This window comes from Mus caroli, unplaced genomic scaffold, assembly GCF_978045245.1.
Source record: "Mus caroli unplaced genomic scaffold, Mus_caroli_1 scaffold_8, whole genome shotgun sequence".
NCBI classification, from domain to species: Eukaryota; Metazoa; Chordata; class Mammalia; order Rodentia; family Muridae; genus Mus; species Mus caroli.
In genome coordinates, this window is record NW_028227263.1 from 139,773,436 (window position 1) to 139,792,030 (window position 18,595).

Genomic DNA, 18,595 nt, shown 5'->3' on the forward strand with positions numbered 1-18,595 from the left:
TTATTATCCTTTGAAGGGCTGGATTCGTGGAAAGATAATGTGTGAATTTGGTTTTGTCGTGTAATACTTTGGTTCCTCCATCTATGGTAATTGAGAGTTTGGCTGGTTATAGTAGTCTGGGCTGGCATTTGTGTTTTCTTAGTGTCTGTATGACATCTGTCCAGGATCTTCTGGCTTTCATAGTCTCTGGTGAAAAGTCTGGTATAATTCTGATAGGCCTACCTTTATATGTTACTTGACCTTTTTCCCTTACTGCTTTTAATATTCTATCTTTATTTAGTGCATTTGTTGTTCTGATTCTTATGTGTCCAGAGGAATTTCTCTTCTGGTCCAGTCTATTTGGAGTTCTGTAGGCTTCTTGTATGTTCATGGGCATGTCTTTCTTTAGGTATGGGAAGTTTTCTTCTATAATTTTGTTGAAGATATTTGCTGGCCCTTTAAGTTGAAAATCTTCATTGTCATCTACTCCTATTATCTGTAGGTTTGGTCTTCTAATTGTGTCCTGGATTTCCTGGATGTTTTGAGTTAGGATCTTTTTGCATTTTGTATTTTCTTTGATTGTTGTACCGATGTTCTCTATGGAATCTTCTGTACCTGAGATTCTCTCTTCCATCTCTTGTATTCTGTTGCTGATGCTCTTATCTATGGTTCCAGATTTCTTTCCTAGGGTTTCTATCTCTTGAGTTGTCTCCCTTTGGGTTTTCTTTATTGTTTCTACTTCCATTTTTAGATCCTGGATGGTTTTGTTCAATTCCACCACCTGTTTGGTAGTGTTTTCCTGTAACTCTCTAAGGGATTTTTGTGTTTCCTTTTTAAAGGCTTCTAGCTATTTAACTGTGTTTTCCTGTATTTCCTTCTTAAAGTCCTCCATCATCATAATAAGAAGTGACTTTAGATCCATGTCTTGCTTTTCTGGTGTGATGGTATATCCAGGACTTGTTATGGTGGGAGTGTTTGGTTCTGATGATGCCAAGTAACCTTGGTTTCTGTTGCTTCTGTTCTTAATGCTTGCCTCCTGCCATCTGATTATCTCAAGTTTTTGCTGTCTTCAATATATCTGATTGGAGCCTGTCCTTCCTATAATCACAGTTGATTCAGGACTCCTTAGAGTCCAGCTTTCTCTGTGATCCTTTGCTTGTGGGCTCCTGTGAACCTTAGATTCTGGGTGTGTCAGAGTTCTTGGCAGTCAAGTTCCTCTGACACCCTGAAATACTGCTGTGACCCAGCTCCTGTTATTCTGGGATCCTGTTATCCTAAGATCCTGGGTTGTGTTACAGTGCCTGGAAGTGGTGTCTTCTTTGAGAATCACGGAACTGTCTGGTCAGTGGTCCTAAGATTGCATGGAGAGTCCTCTAGGGACCCTGGGAGTGTCCCCTGATTCTGCGCCCAAGGTGATCTGGTGCTGGCGAAGACCAGAAGGGACTTGTCGCTATTTGTATTTCTAAGACAGGCTTATTTCAGTTAACACTCAGAATTGTTTGGACTTTCAGGCAGCAGCTGAGTGGCAGGAATCATCAGCTGGAGCCAGGCTACTGTCCAAAGGCTGAACCTGGGGTGTGTGTGGGGATCTAACGCTGTCCTTCACTACTGAGGGGTGTAGGAGGGGGGAGGTGGTGGAAAAGCCAGCCCTTCTCAATCCTTCACCTTCCCATTCTTTAACTAACACCCCTTCTTTTCTATAGCAATTGATTTTTCTTAACGCAGGGACCTCTGAACACTAGAGAAAATGCTCTCTTTTGGGTCTTTAGGGATTTGCTAGCTTTGTCCAGTGTCTTGGTGCCTGGGCTCTCAGAAATGGAATTTAGGACTTTCCATGAGAAAGAGGGATGTTTTGAGAGTTTCATAAGGATTTTATCCATGACAACTGTTGGGTCCTGAGCTCACTCTCCAGCCTGTGTTTTGTATTTTCAATAGGAGCTGACATGGCTGAGTAAACTGTCAGTGTAACTACATAACTGAGACGATAAGAAAAAAAAAAATAGAGCACTCACCCCTGAAAAGAATCAGACTTCTCAGTTCCTCCCAGCAAAACCCATCTCCCAAAAGAGATAGAACAAACCTTTTGTGGCTCCTCCCCAATTTCTTATAGGTTCTGGGAGGCCAAGCCTGTGACATCTCCCCTTCTCATTGACTGGAGCTGGATCACACTACTCTTCCTGGTAGCAGCACCGATTTGAAAGCACTTAGCATATCTCAATGTTGGCCCTGCCCACACCTCAGGTTAATGCTCTTCAAGCTTGCTCTTACAGGTGTGGGCCTAACCACTTGCATACCAGATCAGGCTGCACAAAGTGACCTACTTGGAGAACTCGATCTACTCCAGATGCACCACCTACCCTTGCAACCATCTTAAGATGGGTGGGGGCGAAGTTCCAAAGGCCCTATCGCTTAGTTAAGGAGCTTTTGATGACTGATGGCTCCGAGGGAGGGAGGGGGATGAGTTTCTTCCTTGGAAAATGCGACTGCTGGTAGGTTTGTTGGCACTTAGTGAATAACTTCACATGTATGCACACCTACACACACATGGTCAGCACTAATTGGACTCAGAGTTATTCTGCACCAACAAAGCCAAGTCAAGCCAAATTAAAGCATAGACACAGGTTTATTGAGGGTTATCCCAAGGAATGAGGCCACAGAAGTTGCCATGGGGAGGAAGAGAGGGAAGAGGGACGAGAAATATAGAGCCTACACACTGTACCCAGGGAGAAAGGAAATATAGAGAAAGGGAGCACAGGACAGAAGAGGGGAGAGAGGGAGAGGGATAGAGAAGGGGGAGGTTGAAGGAGAAGAGGAGGGAGGAAGAGAGGGGAAGGGAAGAAGGAAGGGAGTCCAAAATGTCTGGATTATATAGAGAAAAGCTTCTGGGGGTAGGGGAAGCCCAGCCCCTTGGTTGGAAAGTTCAGGGCAGAAAGCGGGGTATGCCAGCTATACCCTGTAACAAGTACAGGCTGAGGGACAGGACACTGGGAGAACCTGGAGGCCAGGTCTACTTTGGTGTGTAAAATACATACCTCAGCCATTTGTCCTGAGTCTGAATCCCAGCAGCTATTAATAATAACAATAATTAAGGACAGGAAGTCCTGAAGGAGCTGTTATCAACCTTTGTCCGTCTACCATCTCCCAGGACTGTTGTGGACTTTGTGAAGCTCAGAGTCTCCATCAGCATAGCACTCTGCATTCCTTTTGTGTGGTGTGTGTGTGTGTGTGTGCACGCATGCACGTGTGCATGCATGTCAGCACCCACATGCATGCTCTTGGGGGCCAGAGAAAGATGTTGAGTTTTCTCTTATCCCTATCCTTTATCGACTTGAGACAGGCCCTCTCTCCAAACCCAAGGTTCACTGTTTCTGCCAGGCTGAATGGTCAGTGAGCTCCTGGTGAAGGGACTCTAGCCAGCCTTAGTGTGGCTAGCATGGCTCTGGCTGGCCTTGCCTTTCTTGCTTATCCTCTCTGCCTTGCTAAACAAACAAACAAACAAACAAACAAACAACCCTTAGATTACATTCTGAAAGGTAGACCCCAAGGGTTATTCCCTTATTTGGCCACTTGCTCCCACTGAGGCTGACTACCAAGGTCCAGCTATTCCAGCAATCAAAAGCCCCCCTTTGGTTCACCTAATTAACATGCCCAATCAAAATTCAACACCTCATCCTAACCCTTTTACCTTTATAAATTGCCATTTGCCTATGTGCCACATCTGTCTCCTCTCTATACAGAGGCAGTCCTTTGTCCTCCAGGACAAATATCCCTTCCCCCTCTCCCTCGTTTCTTTCCTCTTCTCCTGTGTCCTCTATCCCCTGTTTTTGATCTTACTGCCTACCCTTTGTCCCTGTGGGGGAAGATTTCCTCTGTGCTAAGAGATTGGTCTTGGGGTGTCCTGTGGGGGAAACTGGTCCCTCCCTGGGATGTCTGTCCCCAGCACTGCACACCATGCCATGTGCTTTTTATTTCAGCGCCAGGAATTTGAACTCATGTTCCCTTGCTTTCATACCATGTGCTATCACCCACTGAGCCTTTCCTTGGGCCTTGCTTCCCTTTCTTCTAACATCTGCCTAGGGGTGTGGGTGGGAAGAAAGGTGTCAGAAGAGACGTGACTGTTTCCTGCAGGGGTTGGTGTGCATGTCCCATTAGGATATCTGCCCTCTCCTTCATTTTCCTCCATCCCCCTCTACCCCATAATACTCTGATCTTTGGTTGCCTCTGAACACATATATTTTATGCACATGTGTCTGGGCATGTACGTGTAATGAAGTCTGAAGATGTCATCAGATCCATGGAACTGGAGTTACTCATCATTGTGAGGCACCTGATGAAGCTGTGGGGAATTGAACCCCCTTCCTCTCACCTCTCGCAGTGGCTGAGTCATTTCTCCAGCCACATTTTGTTGTTTCTTTAACTGAATTAACTCTACTTAAATCTTTAGTTATATTAAGAAGACTCGTGTATCAGAACTTTGTAGGGCTGTAAACTGCAGTGACATGTGGAATGCCAAATATTAGAAATAATCTAGCCAGGCATAGTGGCACATGTCTTTGATCCCAGCACTTGGGGAGGCAGAAACAGGCAGATGTCTTGTGAGTTGTAGGCTAGCCTTGTCTACAAAGTGAGTTCCAGGACAGCCAGGGTTGTTACACAGAAACACCATGTGTTGAAACAAAACAAAACAAAAAACCCCAACAACAACAACAACAATCACCCCTAACCACTTTGGAAAATAGATATGAAAATCAAGTATCTGTATCCACCTGCATTCTGCATGTCTGGTGTTAGGATCAATATTGGTTCAGGACCCCAAGACCAAGATCTCAGCACAAAGGAGCTTTTCCTGTTCCAGAGGGCCAGTGGCCAGTGGCCAGTGGCCAGGGAATGAGAGACAGAGACAGGAGACAGAGGACAAGGGAGGAGGGATATTTGTCCCAGAAGGGGAAAAAGGACTCCCTTTGGGTAGAAAGGAAAACAACATGGCACATAGGAAAATGGAGTGTTATAAAGGTAAATGGGGAGTCCCATGTTAGGATGAGGTGTTTAATTTTAATTGGTCATGTTAATTAGGTGAACCAATGGGGACTTTTGATTGCTGGAAGTCTACACTTTGATAGCTGGACCTTGATAGTCATCCTCAAGAGGAAGTGGCTCACTTTAGGAATGAATTCTAAGGGGGTTTAGCAAGGACAAAGGAATTGGGAAGAAGGGCAAGGCCTGCCAGAGCTATGCTCACTGTGCTCCAGCTGGCCAGAGTCCCTTCATCAGGTAAAAAATAAGGGTGATTAAAATTCTGCCACCTTGGAGAGAAACTCCATAAAACAGAGGATGTGAAAATGATCTGAAAACAAGAGGATCTTCTAGGACGGGATTTTTACAAGGAAGTAACACAAGAGAGTGTTCTGTGGGGGAGCTGAAACACTCCATCCAGTCACAGCTCCTTAAGACAGAAAGTACTGCACATAGCTCCAGAAAGGCCTGAACTGGACCAAATAGTGTCCCCTGCACCCACTGAAGAGTAACAGTAAAGACTATGCAGAGTACAGCCCCTGCCTCCCAACCTCCAAGCTTCAGAGACCATGCCAGCAGCTTAGATGTAGACACCAGCATGTCTGCCTAGAAGAAACAGAGACCAACTGCCTGTTTGGAAAGGACACTCTAACCCATAGAGCTGCCCTCAGAGGGGGCAATGTGATCCAGGTTCCTAGCTTTGGGATGTAAGTTCTCACCCATGCTTCAGTAGGCTTTGAGATGGAGCAGACTTTGCATCAGTTCTGCTCCTCTGAGTAACCCAATAAAACTCACTGGCTCATGTTGGACTCAGGTGGCACATTCTTTGTTCTGTCATTGGTTCCTATCTGGGGTGAATAGAACTAGTTCATGTCTCTATAGGAATGGTGCCATCCAACACTTTGCCACTAAACCGTATCCACGTTTTGAATAGCCTTAAGTACAATTCTGCTGTTTCCCCTATACTCTTGGATGTCTGGCCTACCACTGGTGTATGGTCACCATACCAGTGGCCACACCTTTAAAGAACTCTCTCACAGGAGGTATCAGTTGCCAGTAGCTCCTTAGCTTGAGGTGGGATTTCACGCCTCCCTCCTCTATGTTGGAAAGTTGCTTGAGATGGGGTCTCACGTAGTCCAGGCTAGACTTAAACTCCTTATGTAGTCAACGATAATCCTGAACTCCTGAGCTGGGCACCTCTGAGTGAGACACAGATGTGTGACACCATACCTGGTAACACGAACTTACTTTTGTAAATTTATTTTGTGTGCATATTTGTGTGTGGTCAGAGGCCTACTTTTGGGAGTCAGTTTCCCTTTTGTACCATGAGAATTCAAGAGATGGAGCTGAGGCTATCAGTCTTGGTAGCACTTACCTGCTGAGCCCACTTAAACATTTAAAAACATCACTGAAAATGGTATTATTCATGCATATGCATTTTGTATTTACTTTTGCTTTTAGTCTGGCAACACAGGGGCAGATATATGCACACACACACACACACACACACACACACACACACACTTAAGCGTGTTGTCTATGGTTTATTCTCACTATCTGTGCTGATAGGCACAAGTAGCTATAAAGCCAGACTAACAATATAGACAACTTGGATGTGATTTCTTCTACATAACTGAAAAAAAAAACCCTCCATATTTTGTCATTGAAGGACTTGTTTAAGTGTATATGAGTGATGATGTAAGATCATCCATTTGTCTTATGACAGGGTTAACAGGCTTACTCTCTCCCTCAGTGATTCAGATATAGGGCAGATCAGACCAGATTAAAAGTAGATAAAGGCCAGTTCATTAAGAGGCAGCTCTCAGGTGGGTTCCCGGATCTCACATCCAGGCTAAAGCAGGGAGGGTGGGGCAGGGTGGGGGGTGTTTAGAGCTTAGGTGAGGGGTGATGACGTGCCAGCTAAGAGCTGGTACTGTGTCTATACATGGTCAGAACCTGAGTCCCTTGGAGGGCACTCTTGGGTTGGTTCCCAGAAAGGCAGAGATAAGGACCGATGACAAGGTTAGCATAAAGTTTTCTCTGAGCATGAGGGTTTGGGGAAGGAAGAGAAGATAAAGTTTACCAGCTTGTATGGGGTGAGCAGGGGTTCTAGCCAGACAAGGGTTACTTGTGTAGTTTAGGGAGAGGGGAGTAAGATAGGGTATGATTAAAAAGGGTATTTGCCCTTATTTGTAGTATAGGCAGAAGGAACGAATGATTCCTGTAAGTACGTGCTTTTCACAGGCACAAGGCCTAGGTATGCCCAAATAAAGACCAAAAGCCAGCATGCAGAGTGGAGTCGGGCATGAAGTTCCACCCCTAGCTGAGGAGCTGTAATTGTAACTGTTAGCTGCTGGAAGAAAAGGTCGCTTTTAAGTGCAGTCCCTGGCCACACTCCAGTAAAGACCACCTATCCAAGAATGCTTGGATAACACATATTGGCATTGATAGGAGAGCGAGGGATGACACAAAGTTGGGTGGAAAAAGAAGGAGGATGGATCTGAGAAGAGTTAAGAAGAAGGGCGGGAGAATATGATCAAAACATATTGTATGACATTCTCACAGATCTAGCAAAATTATAAAAATGTGCTTTTAAAACTCCTTCATCCAGAAAGAGAAGAGAAAAAAAATCCTAATTAGATTGCTATAGGAGTAAGAATCAAGTCAGATCAGCCTTTATCAGGACCTTGGTATGGCCATTATCTTTCTACTTCGAAATAGATGAGAGGTTAGAAATGGCCCTGCAGTTAAGCTCACATACTGCTCTTGCAGGGCACAAGTTCAGTTTGCAATACCTGTGACAGACAGCATATAACTGCCTGTAATTCCAGTTCCAAGGGACCTGAACACACACATACACACACACACACACACACACACACACACACACACACACACACACACACAGGTACTACTATGTATGCATTAACATTTGAGATTAGAAGTCAGCAGACTTAGAAAATGCCTAAATTTATTATTTAATAAAAAACACAAAACAGCAACAGTTTCCATCATCATTTCCCCAACCTTTGTCCATTTCCCTAAACAACTTTGTGGGGCACCATTATTGCCTGGACCGACATTATAGGTCCAGTAATCCACCAACAGGCAAATCTCTTCTTAAGGGATTTCTAAAGATACTTTTATCTTTAAAAGTAAAGATACATTTAAAGACTTTATTGTATGCTTAGAATGTGTGGAAAAACTGTCATCATAAGGCAGTCATTTTACCATAACTGTCTTTGAATGGCCTGTTTGGTTCTGTAGTGCAAACAAAAAGCTACATCTATCTTGCAAAACACATCTGAATGGGGGGTGAAGGTGGTGGGGGCAAAGAAACGGTATCTCACTGGAATGTTAGTGACCTGTGATTTTTGTATATAATGGGCCAAATTAAGGATCCTGCTCTCTTTCCTTTGGAGGTAGTTTGAGGTCAGAATACAGCCATGTTTCTCGCACCAGAACAGCCACCCTTGTTTTCTGCTTCTGCCTTACACACTGCTTAGGATGCTCAAGTATGGGTTTTTCTCTTCCTCAGCAATCAGGAACTCCTGGGTTTCCTTATCAAAGTCAGTAATTCGAAGTCTAGAATGATAAAAAAAAAAGCTTTAATTAACTTACTCTTCTTTTAAGATTTAATTTTCTAAAATTATTTATGTATGTGCACGTGCCTGTGTGAATCTCTGGGCAGCACATGTGTGCAGGTGTCTGTGGGAGTCAGAAGTCACTGGACCTGCTGGAATAGGGTGAGAGCAGTTGTGAGCTGCCCTGTCAGATGATGCTGGGAACTGAGGCTGAGTCCTCTGCAAGAGCAGCAAATGCTTAACAGAGGAGCCATTTCTCCACACCGTCCCTTTTGCTCTCCGACATCCAGACTTTTCCATAAAAACTGATCTAGGGACTGGAGGGATGACTCAGTGGTTAAGAGTGGTGGCTGCTCTCGCAGAGGACCCAGGTTCAATTCCCCACACTGCAGTTCACAACCATCTGTAACTTAAGTTCCAGGGGCTCTGATACCAACTTCTAGCCTCTAAGCCAGAATATACATGCATGTAAAATACCCATACATAAAATTTAAAAAAAATGAAATAAAATTATCTTAACTTGTTGGTCTGCCTATTAGCGTATGTGCATGCATGCCTGCCTGCCAGAGGTCAATGTCAGATGTCTTCAATTGTTTTCTACCTTATCTTTGTGAGACAGGGTCTCTCACTGAACCTGCCATTCATAGACTGGCTGGCCAGTGAGCTTCAGGGAGCCTCCTATCTCCACCTTCCTCCCTGACCCTAAGGCTACAGACATATGAGACCACAGTCAGGTTTACTAGGTGGACGGTGAAGATCTGACCTCAGGTCCTCAGACTTCTGCTGCAAGCTCTTTACCTGACCATCTCTGTGCTGTGAACTCTACACCCAAACTGAGGTTTATTTAAATTTAGTTTCAACATTCAGCATGGTGGTACTTCCAGTGCTTCCTACAAGTACCTTCTAAGCTTTTAGGGTTTTGCATAGAAGACTTGGAAAAGACTTGATTTTTTTTTTCAAGCTCCAACCAGTAATTGTTCTCATGAATATGCATACACTCACTCTCCTCCCTCCCTCCCTCCCTCCCTCCCTCCCTCCCTCCCTCTCTCTCTCTCTCTCTCTCATATATCCTGATTCCTGTCTATTTTCATTCTATGTGAATTACTTTTCTATTATTGTGATAAAACACCATGACCAACTTACAGAAGGAAAGATCTATTTGCCTAAAACCCCTACTGTTCCAGGGAGATAAAAGTCGATCACCATGGCGGCAGGGAAGGGTGGCTACAGGAGCAGGAAGCTGAACTACAAGCATGAAGCAGAGAAAGCTCTCTGGGTATGGTATGAGGCTGTCCCAGTGATATACTTTCTCAAGCAAGGTCACACCTCCAAAACCTACCGAAGTAACAATATCAACTGCAGACCAGATATTCAAACATCTGAGCCAATAGGAGACATTCTCATTCAGACCATCATGTTACGTGTATTTTTATGTTTTAAGTAGGTTTGTCCTGTAGGAATGAACCATGTACTAGGGCATATATTAATTGTAGTATATGTCTTTCTGAGACGTTCCATAGTGGAGTAAGAGGACATCATAGAAACTTACTTAGTTTCATAATATCTATCACATTATCTGACACCGATATAGTTTTGAATTTCTCCTGTCAAAGAACAACTCTTACTTTGCAGATCAAATCAGAAATGGATTCCTTACTCCAGGGTGCAGGTAAACATGGCTGAATTGTAATCAGATGCGAAGCTGGGTGACTCCGTAAATGACAGATAACTCACTTCTTTCTGCTTTGTTATGCACCCACTCCCACTTGGTACCCTTCCAACCTCCAGCCAACACCAAGTAAGAAAGAAATCTTGCAGGCACTCAACACTCTGAGGGGGCAAGGTAACTGGCAAGAGTAAATCTTAGGAAGTGAGCCTGTGTCTTCCTTCCAGGAAAGAAGAGTTATAGACATTTTAACTCAGCATCTCATAGGCATATTCACCCTGTCACCCATGAGTCACACACAGATGAGGGTAGCTATGAAAAGGGCTAGCACAAAAGTCTAAGTTTACTCAAAATAAATTTCTTTTTGGTAAACAAACTGAACAGTTTTTGAGTGTGAACTCTGTATATGCCATGTTGCAATGCCAAAAGGTTGGATACCTCTATAAGGTTTTACTTTCCTAGAAATGAGTACCTTAAGTAACTGCCTAAAATGACCCTGATCTTGAGGGCCGGGGGAGATGGTTCTCCCAGTGAAGTGTTTGCTACATGAGGAACTGAGGCTACTTCCCAACTCCTACATAACAAGCTGGAAAGACTGGAATAAGACTGTGGTCCAAGAACCAAGGAAGCACAAACTGACAGATTCCTAGCACTTGATGGTTAACCAGCCTTACAGAATTTGTTACTCTCAGGTGTCAGTGAGAGATCCCATCTCAAAAACAACTGAGGTGGATGGCATCTGATGACGGATGGCCATTAGAGGTTTTCTTCTGGTCTCCCATAAACACATGTGCACCTGAACTCACATATTTTCACAAAATCACCTTGATCTCATATGGGTTTGAAGACCACAGGGGGAAAAACAAACAATGGAGATAAATGCTGAAGATTATAAAAATAATAGTATATAATGTATCTCATACTTATAAAATATCTTATGCTTATATAAAGTAGTCTGGATCACATATTTATATGATAATAGCATAAGATAAACCTTTATCTACAAGCAGACCACCCTAGCTCACGTAGTCTATCTTAAAGGTTCTCAGTGCTCTCACATTAGGCTCCAGGTGGGCAAAAATCAAATCGCCTAACATAAAGATGATATTATATTAAAATGTTGAAATGTTAAAAATGTTATCTCATATAATTAATGACTACTGTGTTGGAGAAAACAGTGAATGACTGGGCGTACTTTTGTACTGTAGATCCAAACAATCTTAAGTCAGGACTGTCTGCATAAATAAAGTTGTATTTACAACAGTATTTATGTATTAACCTTACAATAGTACCAAGTATTGCCAGTACATGGGCACTGACCAGTCCGAGGGCAAGGAAGGGCTTTATACTTAATCTAATACTCCTGTAACATAACCGAGAGAGAGAGAGAGAGAGAGAGAGAGAGAGAGAGAGAGAGAGAGAGAGAGAGAGAGAGAGAGAGAGAGAGAGGGAGAGGGAGAGGGAGAGGGAGAGGGAGAGGGAGAGAGGAGATAATAAGATGATAAGATATGCTTACTGGTGTAGCATTGGCAGGATTATTATTGGTGTGACCATCTTATTATTGAGTTACTTGCATTTTGGGTGTGTGTGTATAATTAGGTGGAGGCCAGAGGCCAACCTTAGGTATCATCCTTGATTTTTGAGATGGGGGTCCTCCCATTTGGCCTGGAATTCACCAATTTGACTAGACTGGCTGGCCAGTGAGTATTAAGGATTCTCCTTGTCTTTATCTCTCCATTACTGAGATTATAAATACAAACCCTATGCCTGGCTTTTTCCATGTAGTTTCTGGGGATCAAACTCTGGCCCCTTATACTTGTGTGGCAAGGACTCTACGGCCTGAGCCATGCCCCCAGCTCTGATTTCTATCTTAAATTATCATATCATTAGCAGCACATTTCAGATCTCAGTTTATCCTTTCTTATCCCTAAGGACTCTTCCTACCAAAGAGAACAGAGGCCAGCTCACCCAAGTACATGCAGGGTATGCTGTTGCTGTTTCAGAGCCTCAAACAGTACAACCAATCCACTGTGGTCCAAGGCGTTCTCCTGCAGGTTGATTCCCCACAGGGTCTTACAGTGGGTAAAAGCAGAAGCAAGGTCCTCACAGCAGGCACCAGTTAGTGCACAGGCTTCCAATCTGCAACAAAAATGAATAGTTCTGTGTCAGGGTGAGAAGGCATGTGGGTGGGTGGGTGGTGACTCAGTCTAGATCTAGAGTGTGCTCACTCCATAGCCTCTGAGGACTATTGGCAGGTGCGATCACAATTGTTCATTCTCAGTATCCATGTCTGTGGTGAACTAATAGTTCCACTAATGGCCTGCTGTCCCAGCCCTTGAAGCTGGGATGAAATTGGACCTCACACTGTGTACTACAGTGAAACAGGGGACAAGGGTTGCTGAGCTCTGAGCCTACATCTCAAACACCTTGATACTTTTTGATTTGAGCCCTGGAGATTCATTCTGCTATGGACTAAAGTACAAGCTGTCAAAATTCATATGTTGAAGTCCCAGTCTCCAGTATCCCATGAGTATGGATTTTCAGACAGTCTCTAGAGAGGGAGTTAAATTAAAATGAAGACAGTAGGGTGGGAATCTAATCTTGTATAACTGTGAAGACTCAAGGAGAAGACAACCATGTTCAAGTCAATGAAAAATGCCTGGAACATAGTCCTTGTTTGGTGCTCTAAAGAAACCATCCCTGTTGATGCATAATGTCACTTCTAGCCTCTGCAACTGTGTTTAGTCAATAAATCCCTACTGTATGAGCCAGTCAATCTATTTTTGTCATGGCAGCCAAAGCAGTTGCCATACCAGTCCACTCAAATAAGTCAATGAGATGTGGTCTCATCACTCCTGTCATCTCCAGTGGACCTCCATTGCTGCATTCGTTCAACCATCTATGCATGCATCCAGTATCCATATATATTCCTTTCCAAGTAAGAGCTATATATCTATGCAGGCTCCCATCAATGAAGACAAGCATATATCTATACTTGCAACCATCAATCACTCAGCCACCAGTGCATAGATCCATCCAAACATCTATGGACTCACCCAACTAAATATGCATCCATCTGTGTAATAAACATCTACTCATTGCATGCAACCAATCATCCTCCCACCCATGCATCCATCTACCCATATATCCATGCATCTCCCCACCCATCCATCTATACATCTATCCACACACCACCTCCTTTTCCTGCCTCCATTCCCAACAGTTAGGCTGCCCCCCCCCATTATATTTCCCTAGATGATCAATTCTGTAAGTATGCCTAGTCAAGATAAATCATACCTGGCTAGGCTAGCAATCAGCAAGCAGTAAAGATTTACTGCTTTCAGGCTTGAGGTTTTAGAGTGGCTTAACTACTGCTAACTGCCATGTTACCTACATTGCCTATGGAGTTTAAAAAAAAATATTGATTTTCATTTTATGTTCACTGGGATTTTGCCTGTATGAATGTCTGTATGAGGGTGTCAGGTCCCCTGAAACTGGAGTCACAGACAGTTGTGAGATAACATATAGGTGCTGGGAATTGAACTTAGGTCCTCTGGAAGAGCATCTAGTGCTTTTAACTGGTGAGCCAGCACTCTAGCCCTATGGATTTTTTGTTCTTTTTAAAGAGTTATTATGTATACAGCATTCTGCCTGAATGTGTGCCTGCAGGCCAGAAGAGGGCACCAGATTTCATTATAGATGGTTGTGAGCCACCATGTGGTCACTGGGAATTGAACTCAGGACCTCTGGAAGAGCAGACAGTGCTCTTAATCTCTGAGTCATCTCTCCAGTCCCCCTATGGAGTTTTAATTTACGTTTCTGCACACTAATCACCCACTTTTGCCACCCTCGGAGACACAGCTATGACCATGGTGATGCCCACCCAATATTCTCTAAGTGGCAGTTGGGATGTTTTATAGCATCACACAGGAGCTTCACACCAGCGTCTTCTATTTTATTGTTTGAAACCTGTAGGTTCCTCAGGTTCTGGTTGTTCCTCAAGACTTCAGCCAGGTCCTGGCAACCACTAGTGGTGATGAGACAATATCTCACACTGTAAGAGAAAAATCACAATACTGTGGTTATTCCCTGATCTGAAAAGGAAGCATTTCACAAGACCCAGCGATGTCTGCAACAGCAGACAGCACTCAGAGATTCAGAAAATATCATGTTCTCAGGCTGGAGAGATGCTCAGTGGTTAAGAGCACTGGCTGCTCTTCCAGCGGTCCTGAGTTCTATTCCCAGCAACCATATGGTGCTCAAAACCATCTGTAATAGGATCAGATGCTCTCTCTTCTGATGTATCTGAAGACATCAACAGTGTACTCACATACATAAAATAAATAAATAAATCTTAAAAAAAAAAAGAAAAAGAGGCTTCTGGTTGGCGCCAGCACTGGGACACCTTGGGCGCAGAATTGGCGGACATCCCCACAGTCCCCAGAGGACACTCCACACGATCTTAGGATCACTGGTGAGTAGAACACAACATATGTGCCAATCCAATTATGACAGGTCTGTGACAGCAGGAACAAGGACACCAGAACAAGGATCAAACCCTTCCTAACCAGAGGCTCCGGTTCCTTTTGATCAGTTCTGGTTTACCTTGGTTTCAAACAGACCAGATAGCCCCATGGTGCAGACCAGACAGCCCCATGGTGCTCAAAGGAGACATCACTTCCAGGCACTGTAACATGCCCAGGATCTTAGGACAACAGGATCCCAGGATAACAGGAGCTGGGTCACAGCAGTATTTCAGGGTTGCAGAGGAAGCTTGACTGCCAAAAACTCTGACACACCAAGAATATCAGGTTCAGAGGAGCCCACAATCAAAGGATCACAGAGAAAGCTGGACTCTGAGGGGTCCTGAATCAACTGGGATTATAGGTAGGACAGGCTCCAATCATATATATTGAGGGCAGCAAGCACTTGAGATAATCAGATGGCAGGAGGCAAGGTTAAGAACAGAAGCAACAGAAACCAAGGTTACTTGGCATCATCAGAACCAAACTCTCCCACCATAGCAAGTCCTGGATACACCATCACACCAGAAAAGCAAGACATGGATCTAAAGTCACTTCTTATGATGATGATGGAGGATTTTAAGAAGGAAATACAGGAAAACACAGGTAAACAGATAGAAGCCTTTAAAGAGGAAACACAAAAATTCCTCAGAGAGTTACAGGAAAACACTATCAACAGGTGGTGGAATTGAACAAAAGCCTCCAGGATCTAAAAATGGAAGTAGAAACAATAAAGAAAACCCAAAGGGAGACAACTTAGGAGATAGAAACCCTAGGAAAGAAATCAGGAACCAAAAATGTGAGCATCAGCAACAGAATAGAATAGATGGAAGAGAGAATCTCAGGTGCAGAAGATTCCATAGGGAACATAGACACAACAATCAAAGAAAATGCAAAATGCAAAAAGATCCTAAGTCAGAACATTCAGGAAATCCAGGACACAATGAGAAGACCAAACCTATGGATAATAGGAATAGATGAGAATAACTTAAAGGGCCAGCAAATAACTTCAACAAAATTATAGAAGAAAACTTCCCATACCTAAAGAAAGAGATGCTCATGAACACACAAGAATCCTACAGAACTCCAAATAGACTGGACCAGAAAAGAAATTCTTCCTGACACATAATAATCAGAATCAGGATCAGATTAATGACCTAAACAGTCCTATATCCCCTAAAAAAATCAGAAGCAGTCATTAATAGTCTCCCAACCAAAAAAAGGCCAGGACCAGATGAGTTTAGTGCAGAGTTCTATCAGACCTTCAAAGAAGATCTAATTCCAGTTCTTCTCAAACTATTCCACAAAATAGAATCAGAAGGTACTCTACCCAATTCATTCTAAGACGCCACAATTACTCTGATACCTAAACCACATAAAGACCCAACAAAGATAGAGAACTTCAGACCAATTACCCTTATGGATATCTATGCAAAAATCCTCAATAAAATTCTCACTAACCGAATCCAAGAACACATCAAAACTATCATCCATCCTGACCAAGTAGGTTTCATTCCAGGGATGCAGGGATGGTTCAATATACGGAAATCCATCAACGTAATCCAGTATATAAACAAACTCAAAGACAAAAACCACATGATCATCTCGTTAGATGCAGAAAAAGCATTTGACAAAATCCAACACCCATTCATGATAAAAGTCTTGGAAAGATCAGGAATTCAAGGCCCATACCTAAACATGATAAAAGCAATCTACAGCAAACCAGTAGCCAACATCAAAGTAAATGGAGAGAAACTTGAAGCAATCTCACTAAAATCAGGGACTAGACAAGGCTGCCCACTTTCTCCCTACCTATTCAATATAGTACTTGAAGTCCTAGCCAGAGCAATTCGACAACAAAAGGAGATCAAGGGGATACAAGTTGCAAAACACAAGAAAATCAAGAAGGAAGACCAACGTTTGGATACTTTATTCCTCCTTAAAATAGGGAACAAAATACCCATGGAAGGAGTTACAGAGACAAAGTTTGGAGCAAGGATGAAAGGATGGACTACCCCACCCGGGGATCCATCCCATAATCAGCCACCAAACCCAGACACTACTGCATATGACAGCAAGCTTTTGCTGAAAGGACCCTGATACAGCAACCACATGATGGCTCACAACCATCTGTACAGCTATAGTATACTCATATACATAAAATAAATAAATCTTAAAAAAAAAAGACTGCTGTGTGTTGTACTAGGAAACCAAAAGAAGCCTGTGAAGAACAGGCTATGTAAACCTGTAAGGAAATGTGCTTTAGCTTTGTCTTTAGTTTCTGCTCTAAGCAAATGGGGGTTGGGACTATTGATCTGGGATTCATAGAATTTATGTAAATTTAAGAATTTTTTTAATGATAATTCTTTTTTTTTTAAGATTTATTTATTTATATGTAAGTATACTGTAGCTGTCTTCAGACACTCCAGAAGAGGGAGTCAGATCTTGTTACGGATGGTTGTGAGCCACCATGTGGTTGCTGGGATTTGAACTCCAGACCTTCGGAAGAACAGTCGGGTGTTCTTACCCACTGAGCCATCTCACCAGCCCTAATGATAATTCTTAACTTTTTTTTGTTTGATTTTTGAGACAGGGTTTCTCTGTGTAGTCCTGGCTGTCCTGGAACTCACTTTGTAGTCCAGGCTGGCCTCAAACTCAGAAATCCGCCTGCCTCTGCCTCCCAAGTGCTGGGATTAAAGGCATGTGCCACAAGTGCCCAGCAAATTTAAGAAATTTTGAAGATTATTAACAATGATCAAACCCTTGATGATGTAGCTTTAGTAAATAAAAGGCTGGGTTCAGGCTCTCTGGTCAGAAAGGAGAAGAAAGAATGATGAGAATCCCAGGGAACAGAGAGAGCACCTGAACTGACAGCTTGCAGCTACTACTGACCCCGAGTCACTAATGAATCCGCGCTGTTCCCATTCGTGCCTTTCTCAGAACCCTCCTTAGGCTGGAGCTGAACCTCAGCAGGGTTTTTGTAATTACCATATACTTTTTACTTTTGTTTTGTTTTTGAGGTAGGATCTCATTCTCACCCAGTTTGGGAAAAAAGAAGCCTATAAAACATGGAATCCATTTTGGGTTGACCAACTACTCCTGAGTATGGGGCATGCCCTGGAGTGTGGGCGATATACTCAGTGTCATTCCATTGGAGAAAACAGATTTTTCCTCTCCCAACAGATTTTTTTAAAATACAAATTCAGTATTTTTAGAGACCTCAGGTGGTTTATACTTTTAAACTACCTTTTCTTCTTTCTTTTTAGTGCTGGGGAATCATGGATACTTTTAATGATTTCAAATATATATCCTTAATGATACTTTAGTGGGTTTTACAAAGCCATTATAAGAGGAAAAACACTATACAAGCATTTTAATTTTCTTCCTTACCCCTTTCTACATAGGACAAAAATGTTGGGACTCTGAGATTTCACAACAGATTAGGTAACAGTCCCACACATCTGGATTTCTCACCAAAAGCCATTTGATCATGGAATACTAGTCCACTTGGCATGATAAAAACAACTACCACGCTAAATCACTCAAATACCTCTTGCTTTTATAATTTGAAATCGAGAGATCTGTCGTTTATCTTCCCATTATTGTTACACTGCTGTTTATTTTTCCATGGTAGAATTTTCATGCAGAATAACTAATTCACACACACATTGCTGGGTTCCCTCTTCCTCATCTCTTTCTTTGGACACGAAATGTCTCCTACAGGCTCCTGTGTTTAAACACTTAGTCCCCAGATCGGGGCACTATTTTGGGAAGTTGGGAGACCTCTGGAACATTGGGGTCTAACAGGTAGACGTGGGCCAGTTGGTGTA

General features: G+C 43.1%; 1 protein-coding gene across 1 annotated transcript in view; it reads right to left on the reverse strand.

The window, feature by feature from the left end:
• Positions 1 to 8,483: 8,483 nt before the first annotated feature.
• Positions 8,484 to 18,595, reverse strand: part of LOC147003724 (NACHT, LRR and PYD domains-containing protein 4C-like) — a 34,656-nt gene continuing 24,544 nt past the window's right edge. Inside the window, exons 7-9 of the mRNA XM_085841073.1 lie at positions 14,126 to 14,296; positions 12,211 to 12,381; positions 8,484 to 8,577 (exon numbers count right to left, since the gene is read on the reverse strand). Of these exons, the coding sequence (XP_085697199.1) occupies positions 8,484 to 8,577; positions 12,211 to 12,381; positions 14,126 to 14,296 (436 nt within the window). The remainder of the gene's footprint in view (positions 8,578 to 12,210; positions 12,382 to 14,125; positions 14,297 to 18,595) is intronic.